Source organism: Durio zibethinus, chromosome 14 (genome assembly GCF_047325235.1).
Source record: "Durio zibethinus cultivar Kanyao isolate XHJ-2024 chromosome 14, ASM4732523v1, whole genome shotgun sequence".
Classification (NCBI taxonomy): Eukaryota; Viridiplantae; Streptophyta; class Magnoliopsida; order Malvales; family Malvaceae; genus Durio; species Durio zibethinus.
The window spans coordinates 8372897-8397728 of NC_143175.1; the positions used below are offsets into that span (position 1 = coordinate 8372897).

The following is a 24832-nucleotide window of genomic DNA, read 5'->3' on the forward strand; positions in this document are numbered from 1 at the left end:
AGTCTCTCCCCTTGTCTCATTCCCCAAAACCCACAGAAATCTACAGAGAAGAAGAGAGAAAGAGAGAAACTCATTGAAAATGGCTTCAAGACCCATTGTACCACAACAATCCAAAGGTATAATTATCATCGATTGCTTCTTTTCAATCTCTGAAGATTGTATTCGTGTTTCTCCTTCTGTTCTTTTTGTTTGGGGAATCCTGAATTATTTTTTGTTTCTTTTTTCTCTTTTGGATTTGTTTTGTTTCCCTTTATCAAGTGATTTTATGGTTTATCTTGAAAGTTTCATTGGCCAAAAAAGATAACGATCCTTTGTTTAATTGTAAAAGGGTCAATTTTTTGCACTTGTTTTGTGGGAATCTGTTGAAACTGTATCAATCATTCTTCTCCGTCTCAGAAGGAGTGAATCATTTGGGGGAATAATGATTTGTTGTTGTTTGCTGCAGGCGAGGGCGGCGTTGTAGAAGCAGCAGTTAATAAGCAGACAAAGAAGAATGCGGCAGGAGATGGGAAGAGCCGCCGTGCGTTGGGAGATATTGGGAATCTGGTAAACGTTAGAGGAGTGGTTGATGGCAAGCCCCAGCCTCCAATTCACCGTCCTCTCACGAGGTCTTTCTGCGCACAGTTACTTGCCAATGCACAAGCTGCCGCCGCCGCTGAGAACAATAAGGTATATTTTAATATATAATTTTATTGATTGCTTTGTAACTCTTCCATTTTTTTTTCTTTTATATAATCTTTCTTCGCTAGAAATTAAATAACAATGTAAAAGAGTTTGCAGCAAGAAGTTCTTTCTTTGACATGATATTTCAATTTATGGGTTCCTTTAAAATACAGAAAAATATTTGTGTTAATGTGGATAAAGCTCCTGTTCTTGATGGAGGCGCTGTGCCTAAAAGGGCTGCTGCACCGAAGCCCGCTCAAAAGAAGCCAACTGCTAAAGCCAAGCCTGCAGAAGTGATTGAAATCAGTCCGGATACTGATCAAGAAGCGGTGGAGGTGGAGGAGAAGAAAGATAAGGTTCCTGTGAAAAACAATAAGAAAGTAACTGAGGGAGAGAGATCATCCAAGAAGAAAGCACAGACTCTTACTTCAGCACTTACTGCCAGAAGCAAGGTGATTTTTTTTTTATTTGTATGAATCTTTTGACTAATTATTAATGAAACTTTCAGGGATAATCTGGTAGTCTGATCTGGGTTGTAAATTGCTAACAATTTGATAGTAGTGCAGGCTGCCTGTGAAATTGCTAACAAACCAAAACAGGAGATTGTTGATATTGATGCAGCAGATGCTAATAACGACTTAGCTGGGGTGGAATATGTTGATGACATCTACAAGTTCTATAAATCAGCTGAGGTAATAACAACAAATTCATCAGTGTATATTGTGTAGGTAAATAAATCAACATTACTAAATGAGTTGATGGTTTTGACCTGATGACATTTATGAAACGTTTGGAATGCAGAATGAGAGCAGGCCACATGACTATATGCACTTGCAAACTGACATTAATGAGAAGATGAGGGCAATTCTTATTGATTGGCTGATCGATGTTCATCAAAAGTTTGAGCTTTCACCTGAAGCTCTCTACCTTACCATCAATTTGATTGACCGGTTCCTCTGTGTGAAGATTGTTCCTAGGAGGGAATTACAACTGCTGGGCATGAGTGCCATGCTTATTGCCACCAAATATGAAGAGATCTGGCCACCTGAGGTATACGTACAATCTTTACTTTTTTCTTTTGTGTCGAATAGATCATTGGCTAACTGTGAATTTGTAAAAATACAGGTCAATGATCTAGTATGCATTGCAGATAGAGCATACACTCATGAACAGATACTTGTGATGGAGAAAACTATACTGGGAAAATTGGAATGGACTTTGACAGTTCCCACACACTATGTATTCCTAGCGCGCTTCATCAAGGCATCGATTCCTGATGAGAAGGTGAGGATTATTTTTCCTTTAACAGATTTTTTTGTTTGTTTGTTTTAAGATGGAATAAATAACATGGAATGTTTGATGTTTGCGTTATAGATGGAAAACATGGTATATTTTCTAGCTGAGTTGGGAATGATGCATTATGAGACCATAATGTTCTGCCCATCAATGGTTGCTGCCTCAGCAGTGTACGTTGCTCGTTGCACTCTAAACAAGACTCCTGCTTGGACTGACACACTCAAGTTTCACACCGGTTACTCTGAACCACAGCTCATGGATTGTGCTAAATTGCTGGCTTATTTCCATTCAATGGCTGCAGAGAGTAGGCTTCAGGTTATATACAGAAAGTACTCGAATTCTCAACGAGGAGCTGTTGCATTGCTTCCATCTACCCCAATTCTATTGAAACATTGATGCATCAATCATGTTCTTTATTTGGATTTGGAACAGTTTACTTGCTTGTGTTCCCCGAATGAAGCCATTGATGCATTCGGGATTATTCTTTTATCAGTTTCTTCATGGCTTGGCAATTTGTGTATTTGTCCCAAAAATTGGCCAGAAAAAAATTCTTGTCTTCTAAGTGAATGAGAATGATACAAAATTCTCAGGTTTTACAGAGAATTTAAAAAGTTTATTTTTTTTATTTTCATTTAAAATAATTTATTTGGAAGATTTTTTTGCCAAAGTTTATTTTGTCCGTGACCACCATTAATTTCAGAGGTAAAACTAGTAAACTCTCTCTGCTGTGGATACTGGACGAAGGAAGACAACAATGACTGTGATGTTATCTTTACTGCCGCGTTCTGCAGCTTCTGTTGCCAACCTTTTGGAGCACATAGCAGGCTCTTTGACCGTATTCCTGATGATGGTTATGACCTCCGTGTTGCTCACAACATCCCAGAGTCCATCACTAGCCATTACCTGCCAATCAAACCCTATTTTAAGATAATTTTTCAAGTCCAGGAACCACAGGGACTTCCACTGATTTGTGTGCCGGCAGTTTGCCTACTTATTGTAAAACCATCAAAAAAATTTTTGCACCAAAGGGAATAAAAAATTTCCAAATGTTGTTTTACTACATTGTCTCCTAAACAAGCATCGCATCAAAAAAGAAAGTCCTAAAACAAGCAGATTCAAATTCAAACTGTACCATGAAGATCATTCTAATAGGGCTTTTCCCCTTGTGTTTCCATCTTCATATGCTAATGATAAAGTCATTACAGTTGATCTAATCCGTCTTAAACTCAATTCTAAGATTTGAAGTCCAGTTATCACATCCACAACATACAAATTTCCACCAAGTCCAGGAACCACAGGGACTTCCACTGTTTGTGTGCCAGCAGGTGCCTCAACTTATTGTAAACCGCCAAAAAATTTTTTGCACCAAAGGAAATAAAAAATTTCCAAATGTCGTTTTACGACATTGCATTACACAAGTATCAAATGTCCTAAATAAGCATTGCATCAAAAAGGAAAGTCCTAAAAGAAGCAGATTCAAATTCAAACTGTACCATGAAGTTCATTCTAATAGGGCTTTTCCCCTTGTGTTTCCTGTTATCTTCATATGTTTCCCATTATAATGATGATAAAGTCATTACAGTTATAAAGATCTTTATATAATCCGTCTTAAACTCAATTCTATTTAAAGTCCAGTTATCACATCCACAACATACAAATTTCCACCAAGATAACGAGTCTTACCAGGAATTCATCCTCCACTGAAAGTACAGTTTCAGTTATCTCAGGTTCTGCAGTTACAGCAGGCTTCAAATCACCATCACCAATGGAGCGGGTTACCTATGAAAAGACATATCAATAGAGGAAGTATTTGGCATTTTTTAAGAGAGAAAAATCATTAAATTAATTCATGTTTCATTCCCAGCACATTACCACATGTACAATAGTCACCCAACCCAACTTAATACCCTAACCAACTGCCCTTTTATTTTGTAATTACAACCAACCATCAGCACTTGCCACCCACAACCACACATCATTTGCTATCTCTCAAGTTTCTTCTTTTATTTGAGATTAAATCATGCTATTCAGACTGAAAAAAAAATAATCATGCTATGAAATGGTAACAGTTAGCTTTAATTCTCAACCTTTATTTTCTTCTTTTTCCCCCAGATTTTTTCAAATTTCTCTATTCAAGTGGTACCATTGACCTCTTTTGTTTGTATTACAATAATTGAAGAATTTGAATCTGTTCCCAGTTGGTTCTCTCATCTATGTTTAAAAGAAAATTTAGGACATAAAACGCAAAAAAATAAAAAATAAAAACCTTTTTCCTGTGTCCGATTTTGTTATTATTATTATCCTCCTGTGTCCAATATGTATCCTACCGTGTCAAAAGCATGTCTATGTTGAACATTGATATGACACAGGTACACAAGGGTAATGATCATGTCTGTGCTTCATGGTAAGAGTAGTAATTATCTGCAATTGTCAATGTAAATAGAAGCATCATATAAAGGCGCTCCTAAAGAATGCCTCGAAAAGGTGATTGATTAGGTGCAAACTCATAGTTATGATTTATCCTCTAATTCCTTGCAACAGCCCTTATGAAGCACAAGCATGTCAGTTCCCCTTGCATATTGGTGTCATCTGTGTTATACATGACAAGATGCATGTCCGACAGGCGGGGATAGCTAAAAAATTTTTTTTTAAATTCAGACGCTGTCAAGACACAGCAAATACACATCAGAACACCAAAGGGACACAGAATGGAGATTCTTCCTTTTGCATTTTATGGCCTAAATATTCCTCTAAACATAGATGATAGAAGCTGACATAGGAATGATCAAAATTCCTCCTCAATTAAGAGAATACCTGACAGCAGTGGCACCACTTGACCAAAGAGATTTGAAATGATATGAGAGGACAAGAAGAAGAGAAAGGGGAGAAACAAGACTGCCTACTTGCCATTTTGCAGCATGATTTCATCTAAAATCAAATAATAAGCTAGAGAGATAGCAAATGATGAAGTGCCACCGTGGGTAGCAGGAGATGATGAAAGGTCAACTATTTAGGAAAAAAAGGACACTTGGTTAGGGTATATAAATTGGGTTGGGTCGAAAAGATTCTTAAGGCTTTAATCTCTTCAAAGCCCATCCATTTCAAGTTGCTTTAAAGACCAAAACTGATGCCTAATTCAAACTTTAACCTATACCCGTTTAAAAAAACATTTACAACAACAACATATTAAGTTTTATATCCCATAACTTTAGGATCGGTTGTATAAAAGTCTAAAAAAAAAAAAATCATGTAAAAAAACATTTACAGGATATAAAATTCTCTTAATAATTTCTCTTATTATAGACCAACTTGCAATATAAATTTTATTTATTAAGAGAATCATTTAGTGCATGTTCAAATGAAATATATTAAATATAATTTTTTAATTGCATCCTGATGTGTCATATCCTAATTTTTCAAAAAAATGATATATAGATGTGTTCGTCTCATGCCACATCCGTATCCAGTATCATGAATATTTCATTTATCAAAAACAAGATCCATAACTTTTTAACGAATTTATGAAGTATTAAACAACAATATGATACCTTAATATCTACTAGATCATAATGTGAAAATTAGATAGGACAAGCTTATATGTTAACTACTACGACACAAGTCTGAAGTGTTTATTTAGAAAATTGCTATAATGAACTGAGCAGTTGAGGAATCCTGGTTTTTAACCACCCATGTTGGATTCAACGACTGATTGCATCATTTTAATTTCCAAAAGAAAATTTAAACCTTTCAAAATTATAAAAAGAAAAAATATATATCAATGGTAGTGTGTGTTTTTATAAAAAGGATTTAAAAACCACAAAATCTGCTATTAAGTTGCAAAACAACCAATTACAAGTTCGGAAGCTGAGAACTCTGAGCTAGAAATTCACGTTGGATAGCAATTGATGTTGTTTCCTATTGGCCATAACGGAGTTACCTCCCAGGAAAGTAAGTAAAAAGTGAGGTTTTCAATTCTGATAGGAAACATGAATTTATAACCCAACCATAAACAAATAAATAAATGGAATGCCAAAGCTCTAGGTGGAATGAAAGGAAACATCTAAAAAACAAGTCTAACTACAAGGTTTGGTTTTGAATTATCCAGTCTCTTATTACCATGTTAGAAGACTTTTTGGTCTTTGTTGTATCAAGCAAATGGATTCGCAGAACCATTAAAGATGTTTAACAATGAAACTAATGGTAAAGAGTTTTCTTCAAAGAATTAACTTCTAAGTCAACATTGCAAAATTTTACAGAGGGACAAACCTGAAGTGCAGCAGGACCAACCCTCCAAGTATCAACTTGCCATTTTACTTGCCCCCCTGCACTCACAACACGCTTTCTCTCCTCAGGGCAGCTTGCGACATGATCCTAACATGTCAAAGTCAAGTAGTTTTAGAATAGTAACATGCAATAATGCTATAAGAACTGATAGAATTCAAATAAAATTAGCTAAGCTTACCCTACTTAGAGCTATGGGGCACCCGTTCCGACATAAAATTGTCCTGCAATCACCTGCATTAGCAACAAAAAGCTTGTTTCTAACTATTAAAGCAGCAGCTGCAGTGCAACCAGGATGCCAGTCCTTTTGAATAACCCTCTTGGATTTTCGATGAGAATCAAGTTCATCTCTGAATGCAACATCTGTCCTAACAAATGCTTCCAACAGTGCATCAGCAGGACTGCATTCATATATACACTTACTTAATCTAAGAATATTGATGGATTGAAGAAGGCATGACAGCCAAAGTGAAACACACCTGCATGTAGAACCTATGATTTTAAGAAATTCTGGCAATGCTTGAACTGAAAACTCAGCTGCTGCTGCACCTGCAATTGTTCCAGAATCCAGACACTAATATACATTACAAAGGAACAAGAAAATTACACTCAACTGCATCCAGAAACAGACATTTTACAAGAATAATTCTAGCCCATGATGTTTCTTAAAGATCCAAACAGGAACTTGTCTCTCCTCTAGAATTTGCAGATATCTCCTAGTAAGATTAGGAGACAGTTTACTCTAAGAGATCTACAAACATCAACAATTTTATTTTTTCAAAGTTCTGACTCCATGACAATCCACTACTTCTCACTTGATGCTAAAAATGGTTCTTGGATTATTAATTGTTAACAATAAGGTAACTGATGCAATTAGCAACAAAATAGGTTAAGACATTCCAATTATACAGACACACAATGCAGACAAATTTAGTAACTTTGAAGTGGAGACGGCTTCCAGTTTAAGCTATTCCAAAAATGAAAAAAAAAAAAAAAAAAAAGGAGGGGGGAGAAGTATTTGAATTAATTTCTTAGAGAAGATTGCCTTTTCTGAAGTGATTTTATTTAAAATTACCCAAAACTTAATCTGGCCTCTTTTTGTATGATTTTATTTAAAATGGCTTTAGAGTCACCATATTAATTGCCTAAAGTTTCTGGTGGCCGTTAGAAGTATTTCTCCTCATATCTGATCCCTATTGCATCTTCTCGAGTATCACTGTTTTGCATACCTCTATGGCCATCAAAGACACCAAAAACATGAACATCCTTCTCATCACATATGTAAGGCATAAGAAAGTGTGTGTCCTCCATACTCTCCCGTCTCCCACATGTAGCAAAGGATCCCCAAGAAAGCACTGGTTGGTATGTCAAAGAGTCATCAAAAGAATCAAGCCATATTCTGAAACCAGAATGTACTCCAACAGAAGCTTTTTTGGACAAATATTCTCCCTGAGTAGACCAGTTAATATTTTCCTGATAGCTATGAAGGTTGTTAATCCTATCCATAACTCGATGACCATGAGCAATGGAAGATTGATGAAGAGATAAATCCTCTTTCTCCATTTTCTTTCTTTGATGCAAAATACCATCTAGTTCTAACACTATATCGTTAAATGAAGGCCTATTTTGAGGATTCGCATCCCAACACTTTTGAATTAGTGACAGCATACTTGCTGGCACTCCAGATTCAATACCAGCAAGAACCGGTCGCAGTCCACCAGAGACCACAGCTGCAGTAAGTTGCTGTTCGGTATAGTTCATCTCCAGAACGGTATGGGCCTGTCAGTAGTAAATAAATTACAAACAATCACTAAAGTTTTTAACAGCATAGAGTGGTCAACAGCCACCCATGGTGTGAAATGTTAAAGAGACATGAAGCTTTGCTTGGCCGTGATCCAATGACAATGCTCCATGTTTAAAAATTCAAGCAGAAAACATAAATCTAAATTTTGTGGACATGCAGTTTGTTTATCTCTTCAATTCTAGACATGAAATGATTAGCATGAAACTTAAAACATAATATGCAAAGCAAGATTTGTTGTTAACATGATTTGTTAGAAGAGAATTATGGTGAGGCAAAACCAGTTAATGAAAATTAGTTGGCTAGATTTATACCATAAATGACCATTCATCCTAAGTTAATTCATATGCAAAAATCACTAAAATTCAGTTGGCTTATAATAATATGGCAAGAAAGACAATCAAAGTATATTATTCAACTTCTACTCAATTAATACTCACATAACTTGTTTAACATTTCTCAAAACTATCTTCTAAGGTTATTTCTTTCTACATAGTTAATTCAGACTGCTACTTGTAGCAGGTAACTCTGAGTTGGTAGAACCTTCTTCAGGAAGAAAAATGGCATAAGATCTTTTAAATAATAATGGAAAAGAAGAAGAAGAACCAAAAGAGGTTTATATGTTTTTTCAATCTGACAAAGTGTAACCATTGTAGGAATAAAAGGAAGCAATTTGTCATTGGAAAGCACAAAATGACAGAGAAAAATAATCCTAAACAAATAGATAGGTTTATTGAATTGGCCAACCAGAATATTTCTTCTACCACTAGAAACTTCAACCATAATATAACAAATTTTATTCACCCCTTTCCCCAAAAGTCTCAAAGTAAAAGAAAGCAGGAATGAAACTCTATTGCGTTAAAATGAGCAGCATGATACATATGAAGAATTTTCCTTGTTACATGGACCACACAGATCAATCTGGCAAGGTGATAGGCAGAGTAAAGTAAGATATTCATATGTAACCTAATCTGAAATTTTCTCTGTATAATACTAACAAATAACTTATGCTGGGCAATTGGGTGGGAAAAACGTTTGGGTTCAACAAAATCCAGGTTGTTTAGTGGGTTTGAGCAGATTTGAGCAAGTTAATTGCAAGCCAGGGTAGCATGAACCCAACCAAATCAAACTGCTGATTCATTGTTTGTATTTTAGCATATGCATCAAGCATTTTAATTGATAAGCATATGAATCAACCAAAACACTTTGTCTTGGACAAATGAAATTTCACTCGGTAAGCACATGCATCAATTATCACCATGCAAATGCAACCTAGTCTCGTACTGAATAATATGACTAATTAGAACATAACGACAAAAATACAATAAAAAAAAGACTGACCTGAGCTTCAGCACGAATATCAGTGTATGGGATAATGCCAGTTAGCAATTCACTGCAATTAAATGGAAATCAAGTTTCATGGTCATAACCCTACAGAGCAGCAAATAAACTAGATTAAACATAATGAACATAAATTAAAGTTTCACTGCAATTAAGCAACTACTAAATTTAAATGATGAACAGGGAAACATTACTCCATAATGCATAGTTACAATTAGATTAACCATGCTAGAGAATAGAAATCTAGCTCAAGATAATATCTCTTAACTGTTACTAAAGAGCTAATGATAGCACCCAGGAGAAACCTGATCCAGTGATTCACCTAATACGCTATTGTTATAGGCTTTGGGAAGCATGGATATCTCTACAGATGAGATATTTATGTGTCCAGTGCATATTGAAGGCAATGGCAGTAAAAACAGGACAAATACACACCAATAGACATATTGCTTTCCATAAAACAAAGAGGATGAAAGAAAAATGCTCAACCAAAAAAAAAAAAAAAAAAAGGATTCAACGTGTAAGAGCTGTGCCTAGGATATGCTTTCACTATCTTGCTCTGACTTCATTTTCCATGAGTACCCATATCATACACATGTTAACAGGTCGTGGGTATCAAGGTCCAACTCTCCAAGTATATTAGAAAATCTTAGAAAAATTGAATTGCATTGTATCAAACACATATCCATATCTGACACTCATCCCCTGAGTCCAAATAACATAGTCAACGTAGATTTCGTGAGATTCAAATTTCCACATCACAAAATCCAGCAAGGGGAAGCAAAATGATTTTGCATTTAAATAAAATGTAAAAGAGACTTCAATAGCACAAATCCCCTAGTTTCATACTAAAGAATTTGTTGTTATTTCAGGCCTAAATTCTTCTTATTATCATTTCAATAGTATCATCAATTATGCAAAGCTATTAAATACTTTCCAAAAGTTCCAATAGAAGTCTAATATGGAGATACAAAGCCCATACAAGCATGCGTGAATAGCAATTAAAGCCAAAAGCATAAACTGTTTCATGGTTTATTTCACAAAAATTCATTGAAGCATCAAAATGCTTTGAGCACTGTTTGTCATCTCATTCGATAAGAAAGATAATATTTGGCATACCATTGCTTTTTCTTTTCTCCTAACAAAGCCCACCAGATTCTTTTAAGGCCAAGGACCATGTAAAAAAATTAAAATAAAAAAAAACAAGTTGCATGCAAATGACAAAAAATCTAAAACCGGCCATTCATATTGAATAAATACATATCTATTACAAGAAGAGAGATGAAATAACCAGTGGCTTCGGCTAAACATACAAAGCAACAAAAGCATCCTTTATTTCTGGTTGATTTTGTCACAATTTGGATAGGAACATCAGTCACATATGTACATAATTAAATCTAGCCCTCTGGATAAGCTTATCACTTGGACTTTTCATCACTATGAAAAGATGCCAACTTCCTACATAGCTATCTGCACATAAAGTGGTAAGAATTTCTTAGGGGTAGTGGGTCACAATGTTGGACATTACGCGCAAAGATGAATCCAAGCTGAGGTTTTCCAAAAATCATGTTAACACGATTATGGTCAGAATTAATCATGTTGTATGGCGAGTTGACCTCAAACTCGGAAAAAAAAATAGAGGATAAGAAAGTTTTCTTTAGTTGGCCAGTTTACTCATCAACCAGGTGTGACATGTTTAACCAGTCATTATAGATATAATTTCATTTAATTTTAACTCAAAATTTATTTCCAATACTAAGTTATTACCACAAGATATTAACACAAGTATTTCAATAGACGAAAAGCGCACTTGGCAATTAATCCTTTTAAAAATTTTCATTTTGGTCTTTAACTTCTCTATTGTTCAATTTGACCGTTAAACCTCTTCAAATGGTTACATTACTGTCCTGTTTAAAAATCTAATGGAAATATACAGAAGCATTTCAGTGTCAAAATTGTTGGCCATGTATGCATTGTCCATTTTTACATAATTTGCTGATGGAAGGATTAAACCTTAACAATTTAAAGAGGTTTGGCACTTCAATACAACAATTAAAAGGTTAGATACTGAAATAAAACTTTGTTACAAGGCTAAAGACCAAAATGTTTTTAACCCAGTTTAAAATATTTCTAGAATCTTCCATTGCACTATAAAAGGATGATCTTAGTATTTTAGATTAACAGTTGATAATAACTAGCAATCTATGAGCATGGGCTGAAATTAGGTAAGCGTACAATCTAAATTGTCCTGGTTTAAAATAATAGAAAAGCTTTATAGGTTAGTATAGCTAGAATCCTTACTAAAAAATATAGACAATCCTTTGTTAAAAGCTGCATCAAGAATCCTTATTCTTACTTGATAGATACTCCAAAGCTGTAGACATCTGATTTCTCAGTATGAACCTCCTTGGTCAATATCTCAGGTGCCATGTAAATAAGAGTGCCAACCATATTTTTTTTGTGAAAACCACCTGTTGGCTTGCCAGATGATCTCCAATTCTCAGTAGAAACTCGTCTAAGATCTTTCTTATACTCTGCTAAACCAAAGTCGGCTAGGTGTGCAGAAAAGCTTCTGTCAAGCTACATCATATACATTAGTGTAGTTATATAACTTTGAGATCAAAAGTTACTCAATTAAAATCATTTTGCTAACAGTATCTAACACCAACCAGATGATATAGATAACTAAAGAGATCAAAAGCTTATAAAAGAAATTACAAGAATATTTGCCGGCTTCACATCTCTATGTATGATCCCTTGGTCATGCAGGTATTGCAAAGCCTTCGCTGGAAGAAGAAAACAGCAGAAAGAGCAAACCATGTAACATCATTAAAAAAGAAAATTTTAGTAAATTTTGGGGGAACCTAAACAGAAACCAAAAAAAAAAAAAAAGGAAAAAAGACAAATACGCAAGAGGAAGAACTTCTAGTTTAAGCTAGTCAAGAGAGTATTATGTCTAAAATAACAAATATTTCCATGTAAAAATGAGGATAACGCAAAATGTGAAAGTTCATAAAAAAGGCTTGTCAGATCTGATATTCACTAACCAGTTACTAAGATAAATTAACAAACTTAAAGCATGCATTCATCACACTGTCATATTCATCATTCAACAGCAATTGCCTTTCTGGCCATCAGGATTTCTATGTTTTCCCCTTTTTCACTTGTGCATTATTCTTTGTGATTTCTAAAGCCAATCTGAACCAATAAAAGTCAAATACAAAAGGCAAATAGCTCCCAAGTAACAAAGATATTTTAGAAATTAAACAAAAAAGAGAAAGAGCAACAAAGCCTTGATATTGCAATTGAAATAATAGATTTAGTTAAAACCAATATAAAGAAGTATTATGGTGTCTGCTTTATTTTGGAACAAATATAAAATATAAGAAAAATTCAGTCTATATCTCAGATATTAGCCATATATACTTTTGCGAGTTGTTTCAGGATACAGGTCATAACAAAGATGAAGAATTTGACTAAAAAAGAAAAGAAAATTCAAAAAAAAAAAGTAAAGGTACAGAGTTTCAATGGAGCATGTCGCTAGAGTTTATATGATCCAATAGAGCTTATAATATGAGAGGCTTTCTGTGATGCAGTAACAGCACTATGACCACCATATAGCATCTTTTATCAAAGAGAGGTACATTTTTAACCTACATAATTAGTTTGTGTCTAATCACAATTCATGTCTTCCTGTTTGTTCTATTACCAAATGCATTTGGAATGTAATGAATCTCAAATTTGTGCTTACCAAAATGATGAAGTGTGCAACATATGCTAGACAAGGTTGCCTTGGTTAATTTCCTTAAAAATTACTTTAAATATTCCATATCTTATTCAGTACAATTATCCTTAGTCAAGGCCATTTAAAGACATGTATCCCCTGAGTTCTTTACTAAGCACCCATAGATAAGTAATGCATTCACAATGAAAATGAATTATAACACATTTCATTCCTAAGTGACCATCTAATTCACAATGGATGATGCAACCAACAATAGAATATGATGAAGCAAGATCAAATTCTCAAGAAAACATAGATTAATGGTCTTTGTTTGTGTTTGAAATGGTCATTGCTCATGTTTGAGCCCCTTACAGTACATTAGTAATAATAGAGTCCTGATTCTATTTTCATTTCTGCAAGGTAGCAGAACTTTTTTTCCTGAACTTTCTTTATCCTTTTATGAGACAAATATCTTCTAATAGTTTCAAAATTTACTGAAACTGCAGCTATTTTAGCCCATATGATTATCCTTTTAAATCCTCTATAGTTTGAGTTCTTATTTTTACCCAACTCAGTTCTTGTAAGATTTGAATTACTAGAATTTGATCTTTGCAGGAATGAAATAGCTAGAATGTGTCTGCCAATTTGGGTGCATGCAGGCTCTTTCAAATATGAACAGGTACACCTAACCATTGGTTCTCCCCAAAAAGGGCTAGCAAGAAGTAAGCAATCAGGATTCTTGAGTCCACATACATACCAAAGAACTTTCTAGTTAAAATAACAAGTTGCTCTCGATTAAGATCATCAGCCTTTAATGGGGATGACACACTTGAACAAGTATTGCAAGATTCAGGAGGTGGCTAGCCAAACTTGCCTAGTGAAGCACCTTAGCTTGCATAGTTTAGTTTTGCCTATTTCTGGTCAATACAAGCTCTAGTACACTATGCCACAACATCAGTCCTTGAAGGCTAGAACCCACATACATGCCAAAGTGTCTTCTATATGGGATTGTTTGAAGAAACTGTAACCATCAAGAAAATTTAATTTATGTTTTCTTAAACCAAGCATTTATATTTCTAGCATTGTTTTACGTCAAAAGCCAACCTCAATTTCTCCCAATAAACATTGGAAAATACTTTTAACAAACCCCTGAACACACCAAACAAATCAACCATGAAAATCAAAATCGAAGTCACCGCTAATATCAAGCAGCCAAGAACATAAACTCTCATTTACCCCCATTTTAATCCTATACCATAACACACTATAAACCCCCATTGCTTTCATAAAAATACTAGCACCTAAAGGTATTCTCTGTTGACCAAGCTATTTCAATATACTCTATGATTAGCGCTTAGTTGAATTGAAAATTGAATTCAAAATTCAACAGTAGAAGCAGCAAATGTTATTATCAAATTAAAAAAAAAAATAGAGAAAACAATGAACACTTTAATGTCATCCTAAAACACTGATAAACAGGAGAAAAAAAAGGGAAATTCTGGAGAATGCAGATATACCTAACTGGAGCGTGATTAAAAGAGCCTGATCAAGATCGGGAATCCATTCTTGAACGTGTAATTTATGAGCCAGATTGCTTTGTTCATAGAATTCAAAGAAGAAGATATAATTGGGGGGCTTGGCATGGGCAGCGAGGAGGGTTGCTATTCCAGGATGATGAAGCTTGCATAGGAGCTGCAATTCCTTGTGAAATTTATCCAACTCCTCGGAGGTAGACAGGATTGGTTTCTTGGCAGCAACTTTCTTTCCGTCCAAAATTGCCTCGTAAACAACGCTCTCAGCCCCTTCACCCAAAAAAGATAACAAAACATGAGCAAGTGAAAAGAATAGCTAAAGAAGAGAAAGCAAAGAATTTGGTAGTTACCCTTGGCAACTGGGGAAAGAAGAGTGAAGGAAGGAGGAGGGAGGTGAAGAGGGATGGAGTTGCTTGAGCAGCAACCTCTGACGCAAGTGTTTGGCTCCACGATGTCTAACCCCATTTTCCCCGACTAACTTTGCTGTGGCATACGCAACAATACTACTATACTTTGAAAGTAACTTGGGTATTGGAATTGGAAATGGGAAGGTGTCTGGGAAATTTCCCAGCAACAGCAGGCTCTTTGGGAATTTCCTAAATCTTGGGGAAGAACAAGCAACAGCCAGACGTACACCCACACTGGCATGCAATGCAATAGCAGCCACAAACTAACATCCCTCAAAATCAAATTGTAAGTTATAGTTCGGCGGAAAATTATTTTCAAAAAATAATTTTTAGAAAATATTTATATTTTTTGTTATTTGGATAAATTAATAAAAAATATTTTTTGTTATTTGGTTCTTTTTTAAAATTTTTTTAATAATATTAATATAATTATTAAAATATTCAAAATTATTTATTATTAAAATATATTAAAAATATTAATATAAAAAATAATTATATTTGAATAATAATATAAAATATTAAAATATTATATTAATATAAAAAATACTTAAAATAAAACTATTTATTATTCTTTATATTATTTATTAATATATTATAATTTTTTTATTAATAATATTTATTAATATATTATATTAATAGTATATTATTTATTAATATACTATTATAATATTAATTAATTAAATTAATAATATTTATTACATTATTTATTAATATAATTTTATTATTTATTAATATATTATAATATTATTTATTAAATATATTATTTATTTATGTAATATTATTTATAAGTAAAACTATACTCAATAATATTGATAAATAATTTACTCATAAATAATTTTTTAAAATATATTTTTTTAAATCTGTAAGATAATTTTTTAAAAAATGATCTCATTTTTTATTGATAAAAATTTAATTTCTGTTTATCAATTAAAATTTTTTCAAACAAACATTTAAAAATACAATAATTATTTTTTAAAAATAATTTTTCGTTAAATAAATAAAGCCTTAGTCTACTTGCACAAACCAAGCACCCCACTTTTCTCTCTCTTTCCCTCTTTCCAATGTCAAGAGTTGTAGAAAAATTCGGAACAAAATATAAAAAAAAATTAGCAAAAACATTGCTTGTGTTTTTTGATTGCTGTAAGTGAACGACAAAATTTTGGACGGTGAAACTGAAAATGTTTTTGAATTGAAAGCTCTATTTGTCTCTTAAAAAATAATTTTTATATTTTTAAATGTTTGTTTAATAAAAAATTAATTAATCAACAGAAAATCAGAAAATTTTTTATATTTTTTTTAGAAAAAATAATTTTTAAAAAATATATTTATGAGTAAAATTATTTATCAAAGTATTTGAATATAATTTTACTCAAATTAGAATTTATATATGGTTTTTTAAGTTTAAAATTAATTTAATCCTACTCAAAATATTATTTTATTAATAAATAATATTTTTATTTAATTTTATTTAAAAAATGAAAATATTAATATTAAAAGTCTTTTAATATTTATTATTAATTCTTAAATAATATTTTAAACATAATATTTTAAATTTAAATTTAATTTAATTTAAAATATTATTATATTAGTAAAAATGTTTTATTTAATTTCAATTAAAATATTAAAATATTCACATAAAAAGGTCTTTTGACGTTTGGATAAGCTAAGATATTCTGCAATTGTAGTTGTGGAGGAATTAGTTCTCCAATCACATTGATTTCTATAGTGATTAGAATAAAATTAATGATAAGATATGTATTTTAATTTTAATAATAAAATAAAATATAATGAGAAAAAAATATTAAATTTTGTATATAATAAAATTATATAATTATTTATTATTTATAAAATTAATAAATTATTAAAATTATTTATTTTTAATAAATAATATTTTTGTAAATAAATATTAATAAATAAATTTAAAATATTATTTTAACTTTAATTATCTTTATATAAAATTAATACGCAAATAATAATACTATTATTGTATCGCACCTTTGGCATCCAGGCAGCACAATTAAAACCAAACAAGATAGCCTTATTCGTATACAAATGAGGTATAAATACATAGATTTAATTGAAAAAGTATATTAATATGAAAGGGATGACTTTGATATTAAACTATTTAAATTCCCGCAATAATAAAAATTTTAGTCAATAATTAAAGTTAATACAAAAATAATTATTTTACTTATTTAAGATAATTAATTTAATTATTGGTTTTTATTTTTTATAAATGAGTTTTTATTAAGTGGAACTTTTTATTTATTTTTTATTTTAGTAAATATTCTTTATACCTTAATATATATTAATATTAATACAGTCATATATATTGATTATAAGAATATATTTATTAATATATTTATATATTCATTTCCTTGTAAATCCTTTTATTGTTTTTATTTTTTCCTACTTCTTTTATTATTTTTATTCATTCCCACTTCATTTTTTTTATTTCTTCCAATTTTTTAAGTTTTTTTATTTTTTAAAATTGGAAATAAATATAAATCCTTGACATTGAATTGTTTTTTAAAATCTTCAACGTTTAAGCAAAATTTTAAAAAAATTCTCATTTAAAATTTTTTTAAAAAATTACATATTTATAATTTTCTTAAAATTTCATCTCTAATTAAATATATTTATTAAGTGAGAATGAAACAAATAAAAATATAAAGATGCAAGAAGGGACGGATGTATAATAGAGGCAGTGGGGCAACTGCTCTCACTGAGATTTTTATACCTGTTAAAAATATATTATAAAAATGCTGAAAGTTTTTTATTTCCTTTATAATGCCAAAATTCATCAGTTTGAATAAAGAAAGATTTTAAAGTTATTATTAAAAAAAAAAAAGCAAGTGAAATGATTGTAAAAAAAAATCAGTTTTCCTCTTCCTTCCGTATTTATAGCTTTTATTTTTCAAAGTAAGAAAGCAAGGCCAATTTTTAACATAGAGAAGCAGTGAAGGGAACTAAAGAAATTAAAAAAGGGAAAAGAAAGTCACTAAATTAAATAAACAAATTACAAGTTGAATATTTATTTCTTCCAACAAAATATTCAAGGAAGTAATTTTTTTTATATATTTTTATAATTAGTCAATAAGTCAATGTGGTAGAGTGTGTATTTACTATTTAAAATTTGTTATATTGATGAAATAATTTGATCATATTATTGATAAAATACATGTGCTTTATATTTTTTTATTATTTAGTTATTACTCATTTAGTTAAATTAACTTTAAGTTTGGCAAAAATTAAGTTTTATATAAAGATTATAAAACCAGTTAGAAATTCTATCCAATTTCTAGCATGATTACAATATATGAATTGCATTTCTACTCATATATTTCAAATATTGAGTCGGTTAATCTTCGTTATCATGTATAATTGTATCTTGAACATGCTTTTTTAATTTTTATAAATTACATAAACTAAACTATTTAATTTAATTAATTATAAAGACATATCTTATTAAAGAAAATCAATTTTTAAAAAATCATTTGGAATCAATACTAATGTCACACAACATTATACAAAGCAAGTTTGTGTTGAATTAAATTTAGATGATCTTCCTTCGGATCTTAGGTTATGAAATTTTTTTTTGACTATAACACTAATGATAGAAAGAAGGTTCGAAGAGCCTATTTGCAAAAAGGTCCATGTCAACCTTATGAACATAATTTTTCTAAAAAAAAATTGAAAATGCATTACGTCATTTTATTCCTACATGATTCAAAAATTATACTAATTTATTGAAATATAGTATAGAGAAAGATGTTGCTTTTTGTTTGTATTGTTATCTTAATATAACAGATATTAGAGAGTAAATAAGTAGTAATTGTTTTGTTTCAGATGTATTCACAAATTATAAAAAGAAAAAAATATTTGCTATTTATGTTGGAGGTCCTGATAATGCTCATACCAAAGCTTGGAAGTATTGTCAAGATTTGCTAAACAAAAGCAACATATTCAATTTACTTTTGCAAAACAATATGATAAAGCACGAAAAGATTAGCGAGTTCATTTAACTGTAACACTTGATTATTTTCACTTTCTTTTTTGTCAAGGTTTGGTATTTCATGGTAAAGATGAAATTAAGAATTCTCACAATCAAGAAAGTTTTCTTGCACTTCTTAGATTTCTTGCCAATTATAATGAAACCATCAATGATGTTGTCTTGGATAATGTATCAAGAAATTCAAAAGTGATAGCACATGATATTCAAAAAGATATTATTCGTGCCACAGCAATTGAGACTACCAATACTATCATAAAAGATCTTGGAGATAAATTATTTTCTATTTTACTTGAAGAATCTCGTGATGTTTCAATTAAAAAACAAGCTGCTATTGCTATGCGCTATGTGGATTCTAAAAGGCATGTTATTGAACATTTTCTAGGTATAATACATTTTAATGATACAACCATTTTGTCACTTAAAACAAGTATTGAAGTATTATTCTCTAAGTATAATTTGAGTATGTCAAAAAATTCATGGGCAAGGTTATGATGGAGCAAGCAATATACAAGGTAAATTCAATAGATAAAAAACTTTGATCATGAAAGATAATGCATTTGCTTATTATGTTCATTGTTTGTTCATCAACTTAAATTGACATTATAGTCGTATCAAAAAATCATGTTCAAATTATATTACTTTTCAACATTGTGATAAATATAGCAAATATTGTTGAGGTTTCATGTAAACAAAGAGATGTTTTTCAAGAAAAAAAAAACTTGATAAAGTTGTTAAGGCATTACAAGTCGATAAACTTTCTACGAAAATGGGTTTAAATTAAGAAATAAGTCTTCAACGAATTGAGGATACATGATGGGGGTTCACATTATGAGACTTTGATAAATTTAAACCTTATGTTTAGTTCCATTATTGATGTGCTTGAAACTGTTATGGAAGATGGGAATAGCTCAAAGCAAAAAGGTGAAGCTTCTGTTTTATTAGATTCAACTCAATCTTTTGACTTTACTTTCAACTTACATTTGATGAAAAATATCTTGAGGATTACAAAGGAATTGTCCTTGGCATTACAAAGGTGAGATCAAGATATTGTGATTGCAATAACATTAATAAAAGCAGCGAAGTAATTACTACAAATGATGAAAGACAATAAATAGGAATCTTTGCATACTGAGGTTTCTTTATTTTGTAAAAAAAATAATATTGGCATCCCAAATATGGATGATATATTTGTAACTTGTGGAAGACCTTAACGCAATACTCAAACAATGATAAATTTACATTATTATCAGGTTAAGTTGTTTTATACAGTAATTGATATGCAACTTTAAGAGTTCAACAATCGTTTTAATTAGGTGAATATGGAGTTATTTCTTTGTGTGACTTTTTTAAATCATTGTGATTCTTTTACAGCTTGTAATAAGGAAAAGTTGATTCATCTTGCTCAATTTTATCTATTTGAGTTTTCTAATGCAGAGCTACTAGTTCTTGACAATCAACTTGAAACTTACATTATTAATTTAAGTTCTCATAATGAGTTTATAAGCTCGAAAAGTATTAATGACCTTTCAATGAAACTTGTTGAGACAAAAAAATGTTTTGTGTATCCATTGGTATACTTACTTGTGAAATTAGCTTTGATATTATTAATTTCTACTACATCAGTTGAAAAAGCTTTTTTTGCTATAAAGATTATGACAAACCATTTGCAAAACTGAATGGAAAATTCTTAGATGAATGATTGCTTTGTTACATATATAGAGAAAGATATATTTTGTAATATTGATAATAAAAAGATTTTATAATGTTCTCAAAATATAAAAACTTGAAGAAAACAATTGTAATATGTTATTTATATATATACATAAAATAGTTTTTTATACATTTTAGTTTACTTATATATATATATTCAATATTATATATATTTTTCCCCCACTAAATATAAATCTTCAATTTGTCCTTGGATACAAGTGACTTAATTTATTTCCATACATATATATATATATTGTAATAATTTAATTATTTAAATTTTACTTAATCATTTTTTTGTTTCTACTATCTCTAATTCTAATAAACTTAAAATATGCATTCAAAAATAAATAAAATATAATAGTAAATGACAAAAAACTGAAAAGAAAGTTTTATGATTAATATTGGATTAAATTCAATTCAAGCAAAAAGTTTAAAGCTAATATATACCTCTATATATTTTTGTCTACAGATCATTTGCCTCTATAACACTTGTTCTTTTTGGATTAAAAAAAGGTACTACATAATTTGTTAAGGATGTTCGTGGCATTTTACAAACAATGGCAAAAATCTAAACATCTAAACATATATATAATTTTGTCTACAGTTATTTATCAGTGTAACACTTGTCCATTTTAGGATATAAATTTTTTTTTTTACTTTTTCAATGATATTTTTGTATGTCCACACACTAAAGATAAAGGTCATGGCACATTAAAAATACGTTGGATGTCTATTCAAAAGTGGAAAGTAAGCGAAAAAAAGATAGATAAGTCTGCTTGATCTTATCTAAATCTTAAAAATATTATTTAGATAGTTCTAAAAACTAATTCCTTCTCTACTGCATTCTTTCTTTACTGCCTCTGTTAATATATTTCAATTCTTTTTTTTTTCATTTCTTGTCTCCCTTTTCTTCTATAGCTTGCTGATTCTTCAATTTTTTATTATTCATAATTTTTCATCTCTACTCCTATAGTTTTTATGTTTCACTTGAAAAATAATTTTGATTCATAAGCCTTTTTCTATTTATTTAATTAGATACTTTTTACAAATTAGTATGGGTTTTTAGATATTAATAATTTAGAATATGTTATACTACCTTTGATACTTTGTATCCTCTATTTTTAATTTTTTTCATAATTTTTCTCTTTTTCCCTTAAAAAAATTTAGATCAATAAAGAGTATACTGATTATACAATGTTTCATTGTTTCATAGAGTTTTAACCGTGAAAAACCTTTTTTCATTGGAAATAGAAGAAAGGGCAATTGAATTTAGGGTCAAAATGAGAAGAACATTTTTCATTCCATTCGTTCTACTTACGCTACCACCTTTATCAATCTCAAGGTCTATCCCTTTTTTTTCTCCCCTTTTAACTTTCAATTATTTGTTCAAAATCTTGATTTTTTATTTTTTAAATCTTTTTAGGGGGTTTTCTAAATATAGATCATTTATTTATATATGGGTTTCGTAGTCTTCACAGTTCTGATTCATGTACTTTTATTCATCTTCACAAATACATGATTTTAATACATACATATCCTTTACGTAATGTTTAGTGGCTGAAAATATATTGATTTGCTCTTAAAGGCTTTCCAATTTTTTGCTTTCTCGCTATATTTCACTCATTATAACAGTCTTTTTTGAATATTGCACTTAAAAATAGATGACTAATGATAACAAATGAGAAATACAATTATATACTTAATGAATTAATGAGTTTAAAGTAATAATATTGAACATTTTAAAATTCCATAAAAACTAACTTACGATAGAATGTAACAAATGTTTTTCATTTTTTAATTGTTGGACTAAGGTCATTTATTTTTTGATTTTGCTCGATTACTCTTCATACTTTTTCCTCCACCCTTTTGTTTCAACCTTTTTTTTTTCTTTCAAATGGTTTTATCCCAATATATTTGATTGGAGGAATTTAAAACAAATCACTATTATTTTGTGTTTTTAACCGCAACCATAGAAAAATAAGTTTAGTTGGTTAAGTTAAGCTTGATGAATTTTTTAAAAGTGAGATTTCACATCTTTTTGTATTTTTTTACTTTTTTTATATGAAATTTGATGTATTTTTTTAAAAATAAATCTTTGTAGCTAAGGTTTGAAAATACTTTTCAACTTAAATTCTTAATCACATGTTTTGTTTTACAGATGCTCTTAATGCAAGTTCAAATTTATATTTTAAGTGATGTAGATTTTAGGATTAAGATATCTTTCTTTAGATGAAATGTATTATCTATAAAAGTAAATGGTTACATATGACTGGATTTGATTTTTTTTATATTTTTACGGCTTTTGCTATCACTTTATTTTAAGTCTTTGTACTATATGTTAAATGCATTAATAAAAAATTTAAAAATATGTATGTATATATGTATGTATGTATGTATGTATATATATATATTATGTGAGAAAGGAGATGATAAAAGATTCATGAACATCCTTTACCAATAATTTTGACATTTGTATTAGCTTAACTAATGAAGAAACTTTTATGGTCAAATTGTTTAGATTTTGAGTTTATTAAGCATGCATTTTAGATTTTTAAAATTTATAAGTAATATGATTAAAAAATAATATTGTTTTATTGCTCTCTTTAAGTAAGGCAGAGCATTTGTTAGTTGAAATTGACTGAACCGACAAAGCTGCATATATTCGATAAACTTGAATCGATTTATTCAGTTTAGAGGCGTATATCGGTTTCAATCTCAATTTTATTAGTTTTTTAGATCGATTGTCAGTGGTGAATTTTTATATTCGAACCAACCAAGGAAATTCAATTACACAAAATTAAATTAAATAAATATATTACTAACATTTTTTTTTAACTTTTTACAATTTTACTCCCATTTTATTAAATAAAACCTTAGCCTTTTCTCTCTCATTTATTCTATTTGTCACAGCCTTACCCTTACACCTTCTCCACCTCACAGATATTTTGATTCCTCTCATAGTTGGCACTCAGTAGCTAGTAACTACCAAGTTCCTCTTACTAGTGACCATCAACCAACCCACCACTAGCCAGCATTTCACCTTTTCTATTTTTAAGTTTTGATTATTTCTTCTCTTTCTTTGTTTCTCTAAATCATAATTTAGCTAGTAATAATCATAAATAAACTCCACCACCATCAATAGATAGCCACTGGTTAGGTTTTCTTCCTCCAATACTCCACTAACAAGTCTTACACTAGTGAAGAATTGAAGGTTACCACTATTAAAGGTTAGTGACCCAAATTGTCAAATAACTAATTTTGTTGTATTATTTGTTTTATTTATTTCATTTTACTTTTACGTACTGTTTATACTGCTTTAGAGTTGTTTTATTATAAAACATTGATTGTAAGATTCTGTTGTATGGTTTTGCTTTATATTGAGTTTATATGATTGTTGAAGTTGTAATGTACTGCTTTAGGTTTTGTTGTAAGGGTTTGTTTTGACTTTTTGATTGTTGAATATTGGTGAACAATAAGGCAAAACCGAGATAAACAACCATAACGGACTACTTAAGTCAATTCAACTACTTTCAGTTATCATTAGTTTCAACAGTCGGTTCAATTTTTTATAAAATTAAATCAAATAGATTGGTTTTTGAAATTTACACGAATTAATCGAACTGACCAAATGCTCTGCCTTATCCTTAAGTTGTTGCAAAAGATTGATGATATAAGTTAAAGGTGTTAAACAACTGTTGTTTCTTAGCTTTTTAATGGTTGTAAGTATTTACAAGCGCGTGCGTATTTATGTTAATTTCAAAACTTATTTATTATATGCATAATATAAAGAAAAAAAGAGTTATCTTTTTCTTTTCTAAACATATTTGTTTTAATAATAGATCTATATTCTAGCTTTTGGTATGAAAAAATTAATCAAGAAATAATTGCTTATTTTCATAACTATTAATTTCTTTAACATATATTTCATGTACTCATTTTATCAAATAAATTTGGTATTGTAACTTTTGTAATTTTTGTAGTTGTAGTTATAGTTGAATTTACTGGTAATTAAGCACCATTTGCTTTTGTGGAAAGAGTTAAAGAAAATTTCAATAAGATACA

General features: G+C 30.2%; 2 protein-coding genes across 2 annotated transcripts; one reads left to right on the plus strand and one right to left on the minus strand.

Annotated features, from left to right (window-relative positions):
• On the plus strand, positions 1 to 2570 carry LOC111293823 (G2/mitotic-specific cyclin S13-7-like). Its single transcript, XM_022886795.2, has 7 exons — positions 1 to 116; positions 446 to 669; positions 837 to 1115; positions 1230 to 1355; positions 1465 to 1713; positions 1789 to 1947; positions 2038 to 2570. Exons 1-7 carry the CDS (start codon positions 80 to 82, stop codon positions 2353 to 2355), a joined length of 1392 nt encoding a protein of 463 aa, XP_022742530.2. The 5' UTR covers positions 1 to 79; the 3' UTR covers positions 2356 to 2570.
• LOC111293822 (protein kinase family protein / protein phosphatase 2C (PP2C) family protein) lies at positions 2493 to 15291 on the minus strand. The gene is made up of 11 exons (XM_022886793.2): positions 14989 to 15291; positions 14624 to 14908; positions 12101 to 12168; positions 11739 to 11962; positions 9383 to 9434; positions 7470 to 8019; positions 6720 to 6789; positions 6422 to 6641; positions 6226 to 6330; positions 3643 to 3738; positions 2493 to 2862 (listed from the first exon to the last, which is right to left on the minus strand). Exons 1-11 carry the CDS (start codon positions 15101 to 15103, stop codon positions 2668 to 2670), a joined length of 1980 nt encoding a protein of 659 aa, XP_022742528.2. The 5' UTR covers positions 15104 to 15291; the 3' UTR covers positions 2493 to 2667.
• Between the last annotated feature and the right edge of the window lie 9541 nt (positions 15292 to 24832).

What these genes read in the sequence shown, in the direction of transcription:
- LOC111293822 (XM_022886793.2), bottom strand. Translation starts at nt 15,103, where the DNA reads ATGGGGTTAGACATCGTGGAGCCAAACACTTGCGTCAGAGGTTGCTGC. An exon ending in TTTAATCACGCTCCAGTTAG is followed by an intron (nt 12,169 to 14,623) that starts GTATATCTGCAT and finishes TTCTTCTTCCAG; the next exon opens with CGAAGGCTTTGCAATACCTG. An exon ending in TGAAGCCGGCAAATATTCTT is followed by an intron (nt 11,963 to 12,100) that starts GTAATTTCTTTT and finishes TATATGATGTAG; the next exon opens with CTTGACAGAAGCTTTTCTGC.
- LOC111293823 (XM_022886795.2), top strand. Translation starts at nt 80, where the DNA reads ATGGCTTCAAGACCCATTGTACCACAACAATCCAAAG. An exon ending in CCGCCGCTGAGAACAATAAG is followed by an intron (nt 670 to 836) that starts GTATATTTTAAT and finishes TTTAAAATACAG; the next exon opens with AAAAATATTTGTGTTAATGT. An exon ending in CACTTACTGCCAGAAGCAAG is followed by an intron (nt 1,116 to 1,229) that starts GTGATTTTTTTT and finishes ATAGTAGTGCAG; the next exon opens with GCTGCCTGTGAAATTGCTAA.